Consider the following 16453-nt stretch of genomic DNA (forward strand, 5'->3'; position numbering starts at 1 on the left):
CCTTCAGGTCATTTCAAAGGATCTTGCCAATGATCTCCGTCCATCTGGTCGCTTGAGGCGATCCTACTCTTCGTTTAAAATAGTGCTTCAAAAAAGCAAATTGGAGAAATATAAGTCCAGGCTCAGCAGCTCGATTCGGCTGCTTTCTCTTTCGCAGCAATGCTATTCAATGTATGTTTGGCTAGCTTTCTCACTGCGAGCTCTATTGCTAATATTCTTTACAGAGCTCTAATGCAGATACAACCAGTTATGGTCCCTCAGATTCAAGTTAAGGACAACACAAGTGACAGTAAGGCTCATTCAAAGCTAGTATCCTGCTTATGATATCTAACTAGTTATCATCAAGAAGAAAAACAAGAACCTGGGTCACCTTCTAGGTTCGTGCATATGTCATCACAAAAAGGCATTTATTCATGGCGGCTTGGTCTGCCAACCTGGGTCACCTCGAAAGCCTTTGAAATTCAAGGGAAAAGAGCCTACAGCGGTTGGCAGTGGGTGTTTCGCACGTATGATATTCGTCCATGCGGTGACCCAGTTTTTAAACTTGCTAAAGATGGAGACCTTGACGGTCTACGTCAAATGTTCTCAAGTGGGAACGTCTCCCCTTTTGTAAGAGATGAATTAGGAATGACTTTACTATCTGTAAGTGGCTTATTACCCTATCATTTTGCAGGAGATTTCTAAAGTAAAGTAGTGGGCTTGCTACAACAACAGTTTCGAAGTAGCAGAATTTCTCCTGAAACAGGGAGCTGATCCAAATGCACTGGATGATTCAAAGAGGAAGCCAATTTCTACAATAGGGCGAGTTATGATAAACCCTCCTAGGAAGTCACAATCTATCTTCCCCCTTCTACGGTTGCTCTGTCAGTTTGAAGATGAATCACAGGATGATCCATGGGATGTCTTGATGAGAAGTTTTCACAGGTTCAGAGGCACAGCAGAGGATTTCATTTTCCTCCAGCAAACCTGCTGCCCGTTATTTTTCACCTTATCCGATGAGCAGCGCATTCGATTTGCCATTAACGAAATCGGGCCTTGCTTATCCCGTAACTTTTGGAATGGCCCTTCCATCATTAGGGCCATTCTCAATGGGATCTCTTTTACAACTTCCAAATTTGAAGTTATCTCTTTTACACTCTCAAACTTTGAAGTGCCAGATACCAGCTCTTTTTTCGGCAGCACTCACATGATCACTTTGCCTTATGGTGTTGCATACTGTATGGGCTGCACTAAAATCGACTCGAATTGGCCTTACAATACCATCAAGGACATGGCTATGCAGCATAAAGTCTATCAGGAATGGTATATCATATTTCGAGAAATGTTGGAAAATGGTCTTCACATACACCAAACAATGAACGGGCTGACTCTATTGCATGCTTTCTTAGACGGTTGTTTCCAGCTCTCTAACCCTCTTGAAGGCTCGCTTATGGGAAAGTGCAACAAAGCCCTCAGAGCGCTATTGCGGGACCTTCAAGGTGCTAATGTCAACCTGAAAGAGTTCGGTGAGAAGGAAGAGCTGAGACTGAAAGACAAAGGGGGTTGTATTGATTTCCAAACTTTCGGTAGATCGAGGCGCTTTGTTATTCGGTTGATTGGATTTTCACACGGCCCAACACCAGAGGACTGGTGCTTGTGGATTAGTGAGCCCTCTGATGAATTTGTGGGAGACTTTTGGGCAACGATTGACCGACGGATGGAGATGCCAGGTGGATGGTCGGAAGATGTACCCTTGCTGTTTTGACGTTGCTACTATCTTGTGAATTCATATCTTTCTAGGTTTCTCACAAGACTACACGGGATGGTAGCTGAATCAAGCCAAATCTAAACACATCGGGACATGGAATTTCCAATTTATAAAGTCTGTGTCAGCGGTGTACAGGAAACAGTCCTAGCATGCTAGTGAAGTGAATAAACGTAAGAGATAATGACAGCGACAAGAAGATGACTGGAGCGGTGTGTCCATTTGGGACTTGTGCCTGGGATCTACAGGATTATTAGCGACGGTATTCTCCATCTACTTGATGCGTTAGCCGGTGTATTATCAGGTGCTTTACATTGTTTAGATTGAGTGGTCACTCGAAGAGTAGCTTCATCGACTAGGCAACTAGAACAGAAGAAGTGTCCATAAGACAATGAGCCCTGTCCACGAATATCAGAGACACAGGAGGTCTTTTCCAACCTCCGGCTACATTTACATTCAGCCTCATTTCGGTGATGTTAAACAAGGAGAGATGAATTGATTTGCGGTAAAGGAAGATTTTGCAGTGGTGTGCCCTAGTGCAATATGTAATGTGGAAGTTAACCTCCATGTCGAAATTGTTCTAGCGATGGTTGCTGTCGGCGTCAAATTCAAAGAAATCGCATCCTTGGATCTTCGACACACAATAGAGTTTTGCCATGCCTCGGTGACTTCACATTCCGCCTCATTATAATCATGATAGAAAATGAGTTCAAACCCATGAGCTCTAAAGGAATATTTTGTGGCACTCCGCTTGGTGCAGCATGTACTGTGGACGCGTAAACAGCACTTCTGAACAGCTAGGAATATCGCACTGGTGGCCCTTTGGAAATCTGTGTGGAAGCCGATGCGTCCTGAAATGCCTTTGTAGCGCGTCCTTCCTAGAATATTCAAATTGTTTTGCAGCGGGGTGGGTATCTGTGACCCCTAAGCAGACGGGACATTCATGTCCAGTGGCGCTTTTCCATGGGAAAGATTGATATTCAGACTTGGTAAAGTCCGTGGACTCAAATGTTACTCGTTTCCGCAAGGCCTTCGGTACATGGAGTCTGTGAAGTCGTAGTCGTAGCTCTAATGACCGGATTTTGTCTTCAATCAACTCCGCATCCTCAATAGTGTCAACATCTCGATTCTTAAACTCAATATCCGCAAGCTCCTTTCTTTCCGGCTGTATATGCGATGTGTCCGGTTCGAATTTCACAGGATTAGCTTGATAATTTTGGTCGATGATGTGGTTGCCAATATTCTCAAAAAATTTCTCGCGGACTCTCGTTTTGGCCTCCTTATGAATCTTCTTTCGTCGGGCCTTTATTTTTCTTTGGAGGATTAGAAATTTGTTATAGCGCTCAGCATCAGCATATTTTGCTTTTTGTAATTGGTGAAATTCTGCAATTAGATCTTTCCGCAGTTCTTGACACTGGTGCTTTAATCGATGGAGCTCCTGGTCGCTTTCAAGGGACTTCTTTTGTGGCTCAGTGAGACCCTGAGGTGCAGATGCGTCCCGTGTGAGGCTCGAGTTACAAGCAAGCCTGAGTAAGGTATCTCTAGTAGGGGTCTCTATGAAGGCAGATTGAATATTATCTCTTACAGAGATATAGTATAGGCGAATGTCCCGCTTCGCGTATGGCCTATAATAGCGTTCCTTGAATGTTTGTCTAGATGCCCTAGAGTGGAGGGGATGTTAGTGTATATTGCGAATGGGACAGAGACAGGATGGATTGAACGGCTTCAGGACGAGAGGGGAGACAGGATGGACACGTGTGCCCCGCGTGCCACGCACACCACACACCTATCTCAAAACTTGGGATCGCACTATAGTCGTTTCTTCCTTTTTTTTCCCTCTAGCTCTTGAGATTCTCGAATACCGCGCAATCTAGAATAAAATAAGTTTACGAGTCCTTCTAAAGCTTTTTCTATCTAGGCGTATAATATTATCTCAAGAGCTCTTTACCTTTTATATTCCTTTTTGAAGTATTAGCCGGGCAGAGAGGTACTACGTGTCACGAGCCAGTCTGAAAGTAGCCGAAAGGGTCGAATCAGGTGCATTCGAACGAAGAAACTAGTCTAGAGAGAGGAAAGAAGAAGAAATCTACGAAGATACGGAGATAGGGTCTTTCGTTTACCCCGCGGAAAGATTCTGCCGCCGCACCCTTTCTACCGCTTTGCTCCACTCTGCTATCTCAAGGTCCCGGGTTCGATCCCGCCCGTTAGCTTTCGTCACAGGCGGTAAGGCCATCAGGCACCTCTCACTACTAAGCATCTCCCGCTACTACTACAACCTCTAAGTACATGCAACCGTATCCCCCACTACACTATGTACTTTCCAGGCTTCCTGTTGGGACGTAGTGAACTGAGGGGATCGAGTGCGGTCGGGTCTGTTTCAAGTCTGAAACACGAGATGTCTTCAAGTCGGTTGAAGACGAATTATGCTCCTCGAAACTGAGTATAATCAATGTTTGATGTTCGTTTTTTCTTCCGAGGTGTTACGTGGAAAGTGATGCGAATTGACAATGTCACAAGAACCCAAAACTAACAGCATTGAGGTTCCGTGTGTACATGTAGCGCGGGAATGGAAGTCGTGGTGAACACTCAGCCGGACACTGTCTGAAATACTTTGACTGGGATGATCAGTTAATAACTTCGAGAACTGGATCAAAAACACAAATATATAGGTGATACCAAGCTTGGCGCTCAGCATCGCATAACCGATTGAGTATCAAAGATTTGCCAGGTCGCTGGTCGGCGGGTGATGGGGGCATTGAGATAGAAGTCAAGTTCACACAGAGATTCACAGGGTTGTCAAGCTATAATCACACCTGGGAAATAAGCATCAGGCCGGATGGTGTAGTTGGTTATCACGTGTCGTTAACACCGACAAGGTCCTGGGATCGAACCCCAGTCTGGTCATCCTTTTTTACTCAACACAGTGCTGAAGCGGCCCGCCTCCCATATCGTTTTTACTTAAAAATCAGCATCTAAAGGTTATCTTACAAAACCGATACCTGCACCACAAGGCTACGTACAGTCCCTGGAAATTATTTCTATACGGTAGTAATTGTCCTTTGCGACTGCCTTTGTCCCAGAAAGCGGAGACGAGTCCTAACTGCAGGCACCCTCCAAGTCTAGAAAGAGGAATATGCAGGTGATCGCTAAAACTGGGTTATGTTGGTTTGTTTCTTTCCAATGTTGTCAGGAAAAGTCGAAGGCAAAACGATGATGTATTGAATATTGAGCCCGAGGCCCACTGAAACTACGTAGTTAATTACGGGACCGTCCTCTCGGGACCTCATGTCATGCTGACTGGGCTGTGACGGGGTCATGTCCAGGTAGACTGCTCGGCCTGGCCTCACAAATGTATTCATGCCGTGTATTCAACACTGAGTTGGCATCCTACTTGCAGCCCTAGACCCAGCTTGCAGACACCCCATCAGGTGACCTCAGGCCTGCTTTTCGAGCCTACTACTAAACTACGGGGATCACGTGGACCATGACACGTTCGTGATCATGACTAACACGGAAGCTCCCGCGCGTGAGGTCCCACCTTAGTCTAGCTCACTTTCCGCCTGGTGTTTCCGGGCAGTGTATACTTCAATTTGTATTGCTACTTTCGCCTCCTTCAGGTTCCTTAACCATCCACCGTACACTCTGCCCAAATTCTGTGTTCAAAACCAACAACGATGTCTCCCCCCTCCCAGGATACTATGGGCACCATGTTGACGACCGTTCGCGGCAGCCCTGAGTCATTTTCGTCATTCTCGTCGCTCGAGGCAGTGATGGATTGTGAGCCGCACCTGCCATCCAGGATACCAGGTGCTGTGGTGTTATCTGCACCCTCAATCTCCGTCCTCAAACAAACTGCCGACGATGTCTATCATCGACTCAACTCCGAGGCGTCCTACGCGAACCAGTTCATCGTCGTGCAGAATATTACCCAGTCGCTACAAGCGTTACTCTCCGGAGACGATAATCCTGTTGGTCGTTATACCAGGTTAACACTCGACAAACAGCATCAGCGGGCAGTCTTTCGAGTCATGTCTTCATCGGATCACGAACGCGTCACACACCGCTTCATGTACTGTCTCCTTGAAAAACTACACGATATAGGAATTCATCGAGACTATTTCTACGTCGAAGGGATCACGCGATTTCGGGGTAAATTCAGCGAAAAAGAACCTGACAACGCCTTCACACCCTTGGCCAGTCTGCATGATAATCCCGAGTGGCCCTCCCTGGTTATTGAGACTGGTCTCTCAGAATCGGACGCCCAATTACGGAATGACGCGTATTGGTGGTTCTCGAATTCCGATTATAAAGTCAATATAGTGCTTCTCATTTCAATCAAGAGGCAACCCGAGCTCCGTGTCACCTTCAAACTCTTCAATCTCAGGTCCGCGAATACTCGAGTCACGCGCGGACTACAAGCCGAGGTCAATCGCGCGCTGTCGTTGGATGCTACCTCCGCTCAAACGGCCCCGCCGTCAAAGCCGCAATCTCGCTTGGCAGCTGAAACGACTATTGTCACTGCAACTGATGTCGACAATACCCCGCTGAAACTGCCGTTTGAAACTCTCATGCGCCGTCCGCCCGACCCCAACACGAAGGAAGGGGACCTCATCTTTACTACTGACGACCTTCGTTATTGCTGCCACTCCGTTTTCTCGGCTTGAACTTCAGAGGAGTCCCGTTTCACATCATGCCACACGCGGTATACCCTTTTCGTCGGAAGAGTGCGCTGATTTCTTTATTAGTTATCCAAAACCGCGGGGCCACGCGGATTGAAGAGGAATGAATTCTTGATAGCACCAGTCCATAGCAAAAGAGAAGTCAGCACCAAGGACTAAGGCATTTGGCGTGTCACATCAATATAAGCAGGGCAATAGTCAGTCACTACTTGTGCTAGCTCGGCGCGTCCCAAACAAAGGCACCTGTCGCTCCTTGCACTGCTCCTCGGTCCACAAACTCAGAGAGAGCTGAACGAGACATTCCACACAGAAAAGACTCCAAAAGAATGAGTGTAACGTTATCAAGCTCAGCACTGATTGCCTTGTTGTTCATTCCTAGGCGGAAGATTGTCGTTGTATCATGAGAAATTGTCTTGGAACAGTCCCAATGGCCGATGAATTCTTGAAACATTGTCAGGTTATAAGCAAATAAGCAACTCGAGTAAACTGTACCAAGGTATTGCAGGAAAACTGACATGGAGGATGAAAATTCCTGTAAACTGCCGAGGCCCACCCGTTGCGACTTAATCGTACCACTTTCCGTCGGCTGTCTGAGCCCCAAGGCCTCTATCTTCACAGTCATCGCAAGGGAAATGAGAAGTCGTACTGGCAACGTTCTTGTTTCTGCCTTTCTCAATCCCGCAGTAGTTACATCCATCACTAGGGAACAGACCTCCAGGTGTCTCGATCTTATGACGGCAGACCCACCTAGTTATATTGAAGATTCCTCTGCACATCTTGAGCCGATCGATTCTTGTAACACTCTCAGAAAGGTCCGATGGGGAAGATGTCTCACTGCGGGGCCTTGTCGGCACCAGAAGTTGAGCGTCTATTGGGCGAGGAGGAAAGGATTGATCTGTGTTCGGAGCTTGCTGTATATCCGATCAAAAAAATTCGAGGAAGAAGAGTCCCATTCATAGACATGAGACCCGTTTGATCAGAGTCCGATGCGAGATTACTTTCAAGAATTGATGAGCCTTGCGAGGCACCATTTGTTGGCACCGTCATTCCCTGATCTGAATTCATAGTGGGCGTGACTAGCGCAGTGGGTTGAAACTGGCTGTAATCGGGGAATGGGCCAAGCAGAGGCCGCCTGGCGTTGTGGCGGGGAAAGCGATCTGTTCGCCCATCAGTGGCACCGCGGTTTCCGAATCCAACAAGACTTATTTAATCCCAGATCTAAATCCACAGAACTATGCTGAGCTGCCTTGAGCTTTGCCAATGGTGCTTTCCAAATTCTACAGTGGAAGATGAAGATTGGGCTGCTGAGAAACGCAGATCTTGCTCATCGAATGGTGGCGCGGTCCCGTCGGCCAGGCCCACTGCGTCTAGTATTTCGTGTTCGTCAGCGGTACCAGACCGACAGTTCCATAAAACCTATCCTGGCATTTGCGACTCAGCTATAGCCCTCTACCCGCCATCTCACCCACGGCGAGGCGAGAAGTGGTACGGGACTCGACGACTCTTGCTCAAACGACTTGATTCGAGTAGCAACCACTGCGTACTCGAAGAATCAGCGTGGAAGAATTTTTCCGGAAATGAGATTTTGCCGTCTTTATCGATACGAATACGAAGGTGAGCCGGATTTTTCGCTCTTATGTGCCGCCCTGTGCTGCCAACTAGTCGAATCCCTCGCCCAGTACGGAGTGGAACTCCACGAGATATCGCCGAGCCCGAAGAAATCCAGGCTTCCCTTCTTTACTTCGCCGTAATCTGATTTTGGCCAAGCTCAAGAAGGGATGCCTGTAGCCCCACCCTTGTTCCTGCCTGAGCCCAAGTGACGGAGATTAGCGTGAGATTGATTCAAAGAGCTTACTCTATGGCAGTCCACTAGGGGGGTTCTTTTTCATCTTTTTCTCTTTTTTTTTTGGCTAGAATACTGGGTCGATTTTCCATCGAGAGCATGGTCCGTATGGACTATACCATCACCAAGGTCGTGTCATAGTGCTGCTCCATGAAGATTGACAAGCTATGTGTTGTGGGATTGAAACGTCGGGTTCTGCAGAACTTCAAAGCCACGAGGGCCCTCTACTTGCTTTGAAGTTCTGCCACATTATTTTCGATTTTAATTAACCCCCTAAGACAATCTTTCATCGACTTCAAACACGGGCTTTTCTGATTGATAGGGCGAATTTCCCCGAGAAGATCATGTCTGCGGTCGTAGGCCGAAAGCGTTTGGAAAGCCACTATTGTCTCACCTGTGTTACAGATTCGTATGGGGACGCCACTGGCGGACTTGATCCATCCCGTTGCGAATAACTTGCGTGAGCAGCAGTCCTTAGCAATCCATACGACTCACTACGCTGATCTGCCTCGATCCTCTCGTGAGGGTACCTTGAATGCAGAAATAATGGTCATACGGACCCCTTCTCTCAACCCCACATGCAATATTGCCGTATTCTGCCATGAGCAACAATTCGTATTCTACATCCACCACTGGGAGTATGGCAATATTGCCGGTCCCAATGTTTCACTCACACTGCTGTGAAGACCGACCCCTCTTGGGACCAGTATATAACAAAACGACCACCGGAAGTTTGCAAATGGGGTGGATTTTCAACTTGTCACCATCAATCAATAGAAGAAGTTCAACTTCATGGCGCCAAGCACAGTCATCGCGTCCCTGTCGCTCCTTGCCACTCTAGTGCAAGGATATGCCAATCCAGGAAGCTGCACAGGGGCTTGTATCGTCCACGACCCGACCGTGATTCAGAGAAACTCGGACGGCAAATATTTTCGTTTCTCGACTGGAAACAAAATCTCGTATGCCAGCTCGTCGTCGATCAATGGCCCTTGGACCAATCTAGGATCGATGCTGCCGGCCGGTTCCTCGATCAATCTTGCCGGCAACAAAGATCTTTGGGTAGGAATGTCCCCAATAGATGGATGACGGTCATTCGGGGTCATCCTTGACATCAATGTTGTTCTGCCGAGCTGACCACGTCTCTAAATCGCCTTGCGCAATGATAGGCTCCTGACGCACATTTTATCAATGGTGCTTACCATGTCTACTATTCAGTGTCGACATTTGGATCGCAGAATTCAGCAATTGGTCTCGCAAAATCGGTGACAATGGAGCCTGGCTCCCGGGTTGACCTCGGTAGCACAGGGATCTCTTCGTCTGCGTCTAAAAATTACAATGCCATCGACGCAAACCTGATAAATGCAGGTGGAGCTTACTACATGAACTTTGGCTCTTTCTGGAGCGATATCTTCCAGGCACCATTGGATTCATCCGCAACCAAAGTGGCCTCTTCTTCCCACAATATTGCATTCAAACCGGCCGGAACGCACGCGGTGGAAGGAGCCTACATGTACCAACACGGTAATTTCTACTACCTGTTCTACTCCATGGGCATCTGCTGCAACTACGACAAATCCAGACCACCGGCGGGCGCGGAGTATAAAATCATGGTCTGTCGATCAACCTCGCCAACTGGCGGCTTTGTGAGTCAATCCTCCTCTTTGTGATTGAATGTACAGAACTTGGTGCTGACATGTGATCGTGTACAAAGGTGGATAAGAACGGCGTGGCCTGCACCAACGGCGGTGGCAGTGTTGTTTTGGAAAGCCACGGACATGTTTACGGTCCAGGTGGACAGTATGTCATCAAAATGTGACCAGATTTGAATGCCATGGACTCGCTAACCATCCCGTTTTTCTAGGGGAATCTTTACTGATTCTAGCCTCGGACCTGTTCTTTACTATCACTATGTCGATACTACGGTTGGATTTGCGGATGGCCAGAAGCGGTTCGGCTGGAACAAGATTGATTTCTCTTCGGGGTGGCCAGTGGTTTGAAGCCAATTCAAGAGTGCCCGAGAGACTAGAAGCAAGCCCTCTCTTCATCTTGAATGTTATACCGCAAATTTTGTCTTGCAAACATCGCTTGGTTGGACGGAGCAGCCGAGTGCGAAATCTCATTTTGTATCGAGGTTGATGCCCGATCTTTTGGCTGAAGGTTTTACTTTGAATCGAGGGCGTAAAGAGCTCCGACCTTGTGAATATCCCAAGGAGACCCTTGTATCATGATTCTTCTGAAGATTATTGACGACGAAGTGGATAGGAGATGGATTCTCGGTTTCCAATCCCGTAGAAGATGGAGTGTGGAGAGCACATGTGCGTTTCGTGCGAGCGATTTAGGGGGAAAAAAAGGTTACACATGTGCTGACCCAACGAATATCTTATTTTCAGGCCTATTTCACTACAATGAACAGTAATCCCAGGTAGAGTGAATCTCAGCACTGAGAAGGAGACGCAATTGTCGCCGTAGGTATCAATTCATCATACTCACAACTGTGATCAAGTGCGGCAGCAGACAGTACCCACTCTTCCCTGCAATCCTCCAACTCAACAAGCTGAAACAAGTCAATGTCTCAAAGCACGGACACTTGATGTTGTCTCCTCCGTTGGTGAAATTTCCAATTCACTTGCGCGTTCCATGATCTTATGGACGTTGTGGCGGACTCATCCGCTCCTGTGCGACAACTACGAGGCCGGGTACCGAGTAAGGCAGCCCTGGCATAGAAGTACCCGGTCAAGGACGAGTAGAGGGACGTGAGGAATGAACCTGGTACCTACAAATCAAGTCAAGAAGGATGATGCTGAAAATTACTTGCATTAAATATTTAACAATGAATGGCCTCTGCAAGAGGCCCCTAACTGCATAAAACAAGAGTTTGCCTCTTTCCATCCGACGGCTACGGCCATCTACTCGTCGTCGCGAATGTCGACGACAGTGGAGCTCCACTTGCGGGCCGGCACGTGACGGTTGAACAGAATGTCAATCTCACGGAACGAGCGGTGCTTCATCTCAGGAATGAACATCCAAGACATGACGGAGCAGAACAAGGCGGTACCGGCCCAGATGTAGCCGCTCTTACCGCCCAAGTCCCACTTGTCGGTGTTCAGCATGTAGCTGGAAAGGAAGATGCAAGGAATGTTGACCATGTAGTAGGCACCTCGTCCGATACCAGTGGTCAGAGGTCGAAGACGCACGGAGGGAGTCTCGCCGATGATGACCCAAGAGGCAGGGGCAGGTCCCAAGCAAAAGAGAACGGAGACAATCAGGCCAAGAGATGCTTGGGCATTACTGGCCGCGTCGCTCCTACCGACCGACGCAGCAATCCCGAGTGCCACCAAGAAGGCACAGTTGATGAATTGACCGTAGACGTAGATGGTGCGACGGCCGAGGTATGTGGTGAGAATCCAGGAGAGCATGACCATGATCCACTGGAGGGCGGAAGTGATGAGACCGAGAGCAAAAGCGGTGTTGTCAGCCATACCAGCCTCTGTGATCATATTAGTATGGGAATGCCGTAGTGTCCGAAGACGGAGGAGGATGGAGACAGGACTCACGCTTGAAGAAAAAGACCGCTTGGTTGGCAATCAAGTTACCCGTCAGATTCTGCGAGGCGTACACACCGCACACGATCAAGGTACGGTACAGATCGGTGCCCTTCCACAATTCAACCAAGCTCGGCTTCTCCTGACTCTTCTCCAGTTCGATTGTACGACGCATCATAGCCACTTTGTCGGAGGGGTTGTCGTTGGCATCCGCACGTCCGAGGCGACTGACTGCCTTTTCGGCCTCGGCCAGACGACCCTTTCGCACGAGCCACCAAGGAGATTCCGGTGCAATGAAGATGAGGATGGCGAGAGGGGTGGGGAAAATCCACTGCAGAGCGATGGGAACTCTGGCAACAATTGGGTTAGCGTCGCGGTCGGCGATGGGCAACTGCAGGAGCACACGAACCTGTAGGCGGAGGGATCATCCTTGGATTGATAATGGTAGGTAATACCACCGACAATGATCGAGCCAATAGCCCAGAACATCTGCAGCATCTGGGTAGCCGGAGCTCGCAGTCTCATGGGCACAATCTCGGCGCAGTAGGCGGGTGCGTTGGCGATAAAGATACCCCAAGGGATACCCTCCAGGATCTGAGAAGCGAAGAACATGCCGTTGCTGTTACCAAAGTAGAAGATGAAAATGAAGCCGTTCAAGGCCATCAGGCCGCCGATGGTCGCCCATCGATACCCGATCCAACTGGTAATGGGACCCGCGATGAAGACACCGATGAAGGCACCGACGGGACCACTGCATTGGAATGCCGACTGCCACGAAGCCTCGATGATATATTCGTCCTTGACGTGGCTCTGCACACCAAAGTCTCGGGCGAAGCGTTTGGTGGCGACGAACTGTCCCATCAAGAAGACACAGTAGGATTCCATAATCTGTAGTCGGGTTAGACAAAAGATGCATCGGAGGTGGTGCCGGGGAGCAGTGCTTACGATGGTACAGGACATCACAAACGCCCACCAACTGGCAGCAGGATAGGCCTTCACAGCCTGGAGCACGGTCAGTCTGTGCTCGACCTCCTCGGCCTCGATGGCACCCGCTCTGTCGTAGTCGACTTTCTCGTTGACATCGTAAACGGGACCGCCCGTAGAGCTGGGCTGGGCCTCGATCTCCTGCGCGGTAGTGTGCTTCTCTGTGTCGCTATTCATGTTGACGGGGTTTCCGAGTGACACGGTTGAATCCGAGAGGGGGAACGAACAACGGTATGGGCTGGGGTGGGCGGGTGGACCTTTATACCTGCACGTCCACCTCGTGATGTGAGATAAAATCCCGTAGTTTAGCTCTCTCCAATGCTGGGGGTGGAGTGTCTGCTTCGGGACCTCGACCTGCCCGGCCCTAATCCACCACTCCCAACTCCACCTGACTTGATTTTTCCGGACACGACGGTAGCAACGGGACTCGATGGTGATTGGCTCTGACTGGAGCAAGGTTATCGGGTAGGTATCACCGGGGTACCGTCTTGTCTCGTCGTCGGGAAGAACTGCACCGGGTACTTTGCGGGGATTTCGGCTGGAGCGATGGTTGAGTGGCCACTTGCAATCGCAACCGGTTCAAAAGGTTTTGGGGGGGGGGGTCCGGGGGTCTGGGGGTGAGTGCGGGTCCCCAATGGATGTCTCTAATTCGCCGCCGGGAATTTCCCGCTTCAAGTCGCACCAAGTACTGTACTGCAGGGGGGTAAGAGCTTGCTGGACAGACCAACAGACCAACAGACCAAAGAGAGTGTGAGACGAGGAGTCCAGAGAGAGTCCAGAATCGTCTCCGCCGCCTGAAGCCAAGACTGGAAGTCAGTGCCTGTCCACCCATCCCGACTCGTTAAGTGGTCGGTTGGTTCAGACTCGCTTCTGTTCGGTTTGCCCTGCTATGTGAGCGGTTCATTCCGTCCATGACTTCTCTTACTGGGCCAGTGGAATTTAACCGAGGGCGCTGAGCGAGAAAGGATAAGCGCCGAGTCATGGAAGCCTCCGCCCGGTCTTGATCTCAGGTGTTGCTCGCTTGGCCTCATGTACAGTACATGCCAGTGTCTCGAGGGCCACGGATCCAGCCCCTGCCAAGCAAGTCGATCCTCAAAGTCTTTTTCACCCCGGCGTTCATTCATGCATGACTTTTTATGTTCGCAAAGCTTGAACATGTCTATCAGCCAAAGCCCGTATGCACGGGATCTGGCGAGAAGGTGGAAAGAACAGAATGACGATGGCTGCTGGTCTCATCCCAGCCGGAAACGGTGGGCTCGGTCAATCTTACCCCGGATGGTCACTACCCCGCGGCCTGGACCCCGGACGGATCTGGCATCTCCTCCAATGAGGAAACCGCAACTGAAGATTCCGTATATGCTGTAGAAATTGGACCACTCTTTCAGAGTGTAGTAGAATCCCCCCTACGGACGGCACCCTTTGCAGGGTCTTCCACAGTCTGGTTGGAATGAATTAATTTCAACAAACCAACAAATTGAATTGAATTACAGCTCGTCCATGAAGATAGTGTTCGTGGCTCCACTGGGCGGGCACCGCGAGCCAATGGCAGTGCCGTCCTTGAGTCACTCGAGAGATATACAGGTGAGCAAGCGCTTCATTTTGGTTGCTGCCCGAACCTCCATGTGGTCTCGCTGGAGATGGATCACTGGATGATGAAAAAAAAATTCAATTATTTGCAAATTAAACTGCCAGACCGGGAAGTCTGTATTACTAGGTACCCCATAAAGGTGAAGTATACCAGTTGCGTCTCCAGGGATCAATCTTCATAGTTGGTGGTCACAGTCTAATCTGTACACATGCCGAGTTGATGATCACTTGCCAGGGTTTAGAGGGCCTACATGGACTTGTGTTCTTGACCCGTATACATAAAAGACAGATTAGGTTGAGCCCTGAGAGCATATTAAGTTTTGCTGCCTTGAGGTTGGAAGCAGGCACGCTGTGTAAGTAGATCATCACCACAAAAGACCTCATTTATGATCCATGAAGACATCTTCCTCGACCTCTGCCTCTTGATTCATCGATTTCTATCGACATGATATTCGTCGAGTGCACCCGAAATCGTTTCGCACTCCAATTTCCTCGAGCATGTCGTTGCCTGGTCTTTCGCTCCCTGCTGTTCTCGTAGGTTTTGATTGGAACACATGGAGTTACACCTTCTTGTAACCGTGGAATCAATCTTTCGAATTGACACACATTCGCAGACCTTCTCATAAAGTTCGTTCCACGCCACACACGGTTAATATCACACTCTACCTCCGTAGACCTTGCTCGTATCCTTTGTTCCAAGAAGCTTCTAGAATTAGCCGATCGGGTCTTGATACTGAGCTGTCGAAAAAACTTAGGTGAATCTTGAACCCAAAATTTTGGGGCACCTTTCCTGTGGTCAATCGAAGCCGTTCCATGGGTTCGTCGAAATCTGGGGTGTCCGCGTGGCTCTCCATCCCACCAGACTTACAGCTGGAGCCTGTCATCTTCGTGAAGTGAGCCCCTGGCTGAATCCGGGGTAAGCTAACCAGCGCCCCCCGATGCTGCCCAAAGGTCCATCTGGGGTGCGCGATCATCGAGGCTACTGAGATCATCGCGGAGGCCAGAACCTAGATCGTGATCCCCAAGTCCTGGTTTCTTGACGAAACAGGCCTCAGCGAGACAGATGCACAAGCGATCTCGGTCAGCGAGTCCATGCAGACGATCAACCCGGGCAGGTGCGCACGAGGGCCCGCCATGTGGCGAGCATGGGCGACCTGATGACGGTTCGCACTGCAAGTGCCAAAGCTTGATTCAATCAGAACAGCCTCGATAGTTTCTCTCATCCAAGCGCGACTATTACCCGGGGTCCTCCCACAGACGCCGTAGCTGCTTCTCAGCGGCCGGTTTGAGGTGCGCATGTCAGCAAAGACCCAAGTGCCACCGCCTCGACACTGTGAATACCAGGCTCCTGACTCCCGACCCCTGCTAGTCGGTAAAATTTTTATGCGGCTGATTACGATTGGTTCAGCGCGTGACCGGTCCTGGCGCTCCTGCTCAGATTTTCGCTTATGATTATTGCCAATAGAGATCCTTGATACGTAAAAATGATCAAGATCACATGTCTACGCTCACGAAAATGTACTGAGCTGGTGACCTGGATGCATGATTTCACCCGATGTAAAGATCCAGCTTGACGAGGGTTTTGAGGACAGGACGGGAGATGATTGCTTGGACATTGGCGTGTTGGCGGGTCGGTCTTCAGTCCCCCCAGCGTTTGCATAAAGATATATTGATTCTAGGCGAGACGAGTCTGCATCAACCAAGATCCAGAACGACCGCGGGTGCTTTACCAGTTCCAGTGTCCCCCCAGGAGATACGAGAGCGGACTATCTGGTCTGCCTGTCACGAGTCTCTGAGAAATCTCGGGCAGGAAGTACGGGGGGGGGGGGGGGGGGGGGGTGATCAGTTGGCCAGTTGCAAGTGAATTGCGGGGCGTGTCTGACTGGAGAGAATTCGAGACAGTGAGCCGGGGAGAGGAAGAAAGGAAGAGACGGAGTTCTTCGCATCGGCATCGAATCATGTGTGAACCTGGTGGCCCGATCAAACGGGGATGCGGGGCGAGCAAGCAGACACGCGGACGGGCGTCCGGGTCAGCTGCTTCTCCCCGCGTTCCGATATCCCCGACATCCCCGCG

General features: G+C 49.7%; 4 protein-coding genes and 1 non-coding gene across 5 annotated transcripts; 3 read left to right on the plus strand and 2 right to left on the minus strand.

Moving 5' to 3' along the window:
• The first annotated feature begins 4574 nt into the window (after positions 1-4574).
• Positions 4575-4648, plus strand: POX_tR001. The gene has a single exon. It is a non-coding gene; the product is annotated as a tRNA-Val (tRNA).
• A 770-nt stretch (positions 4649-5418) lies between these two features.
• POX_a00004 (uncharacterized protein) lies at positions 5419-6408 on the plus strand (the record flags this gene model as incomplete). The annotated part of the gene is made up of 1 exon (XM_050108954.1): positions 5419-6408. One exon carries the CDS (start codon positions 5419-5421, stop codon positions 6406-6408), a length of 990 nt encoding a protein of 329 aa, XP_049972722.1.
• Positions 6409-9058: 2650 nt separating this feature from the next.
• POX_a00005 (putative arabinan endo-1,5-alpha-L-arabinosidase A) lies at positions 9059-10263 on the plus strand (the record flags this gene model as incomplete). Its single annotated transcript, XM_050108955.1, has 4 exons — positions 9059-9325; positions 9433-9909; positions 9978-10063; positions 10128-10263. 4 exons carry the CDS (start codon positions 9059-9061, stop codon positions 10261-10263), a joined length of 966 nt encoding a protein of 321 aa, XP_049972723.1.
• Positions 10264-11172: 909 nt separating this feature from the next.
• POX_a00006 (uncharacterized protein) lies at positions 11173-12969 on the minus strand (the record flags this gene model as incomplete). Its single annotated transcript, XM_050108956.1, has 4 exons — positions 11173-11753; positions 11821-12158; positions 12218-12696; positions 12754-12969. The coding sequence occupies 4 exons, from the start codon at positions 12967-12969 to the stop codon at positions 11173-11175; spliced, it is 1614 nt and encodes a 537-aa protein (XP_049972724.1).
• Positions 12970-15041: 2072 nt separating this feature from the next.
• On the minus strand, positions 15042-15677 carry POX_a00007 (uncharacterized protein; the record flags this gene model as incomplete). The annotated part of the gene is made up of 3 exons (XM_050108957.1): positions 15042-15256; positions 15306-15387; positions 15435-15677. The coding sequence occupies 3 exons, from the start codon at positions 15675-15677 to the stop codon at positions 15042-15044; spliced, it is 540 nt and encodes a 179-aa protein (XP_049972725.1).
• Between the last annotated feature and the right edge of the window lie 776 nt (positions 15678-16453).

Source organism: Penicillium oxalicum, chromosome I (genome assembly GCF_001723175.1).
Source record: "Penicillium oxalicum strain HP7-1 chromosome I, whole genome shotgun sequence".
In the NCBI taxonomy this organism is placed as follows: Eukaryota; Fungi; Ascomycota; class Eurotiomycetes; order Eurotiales; family Aspergillaceae; genus Penicillium; species Penicillium oxalicum.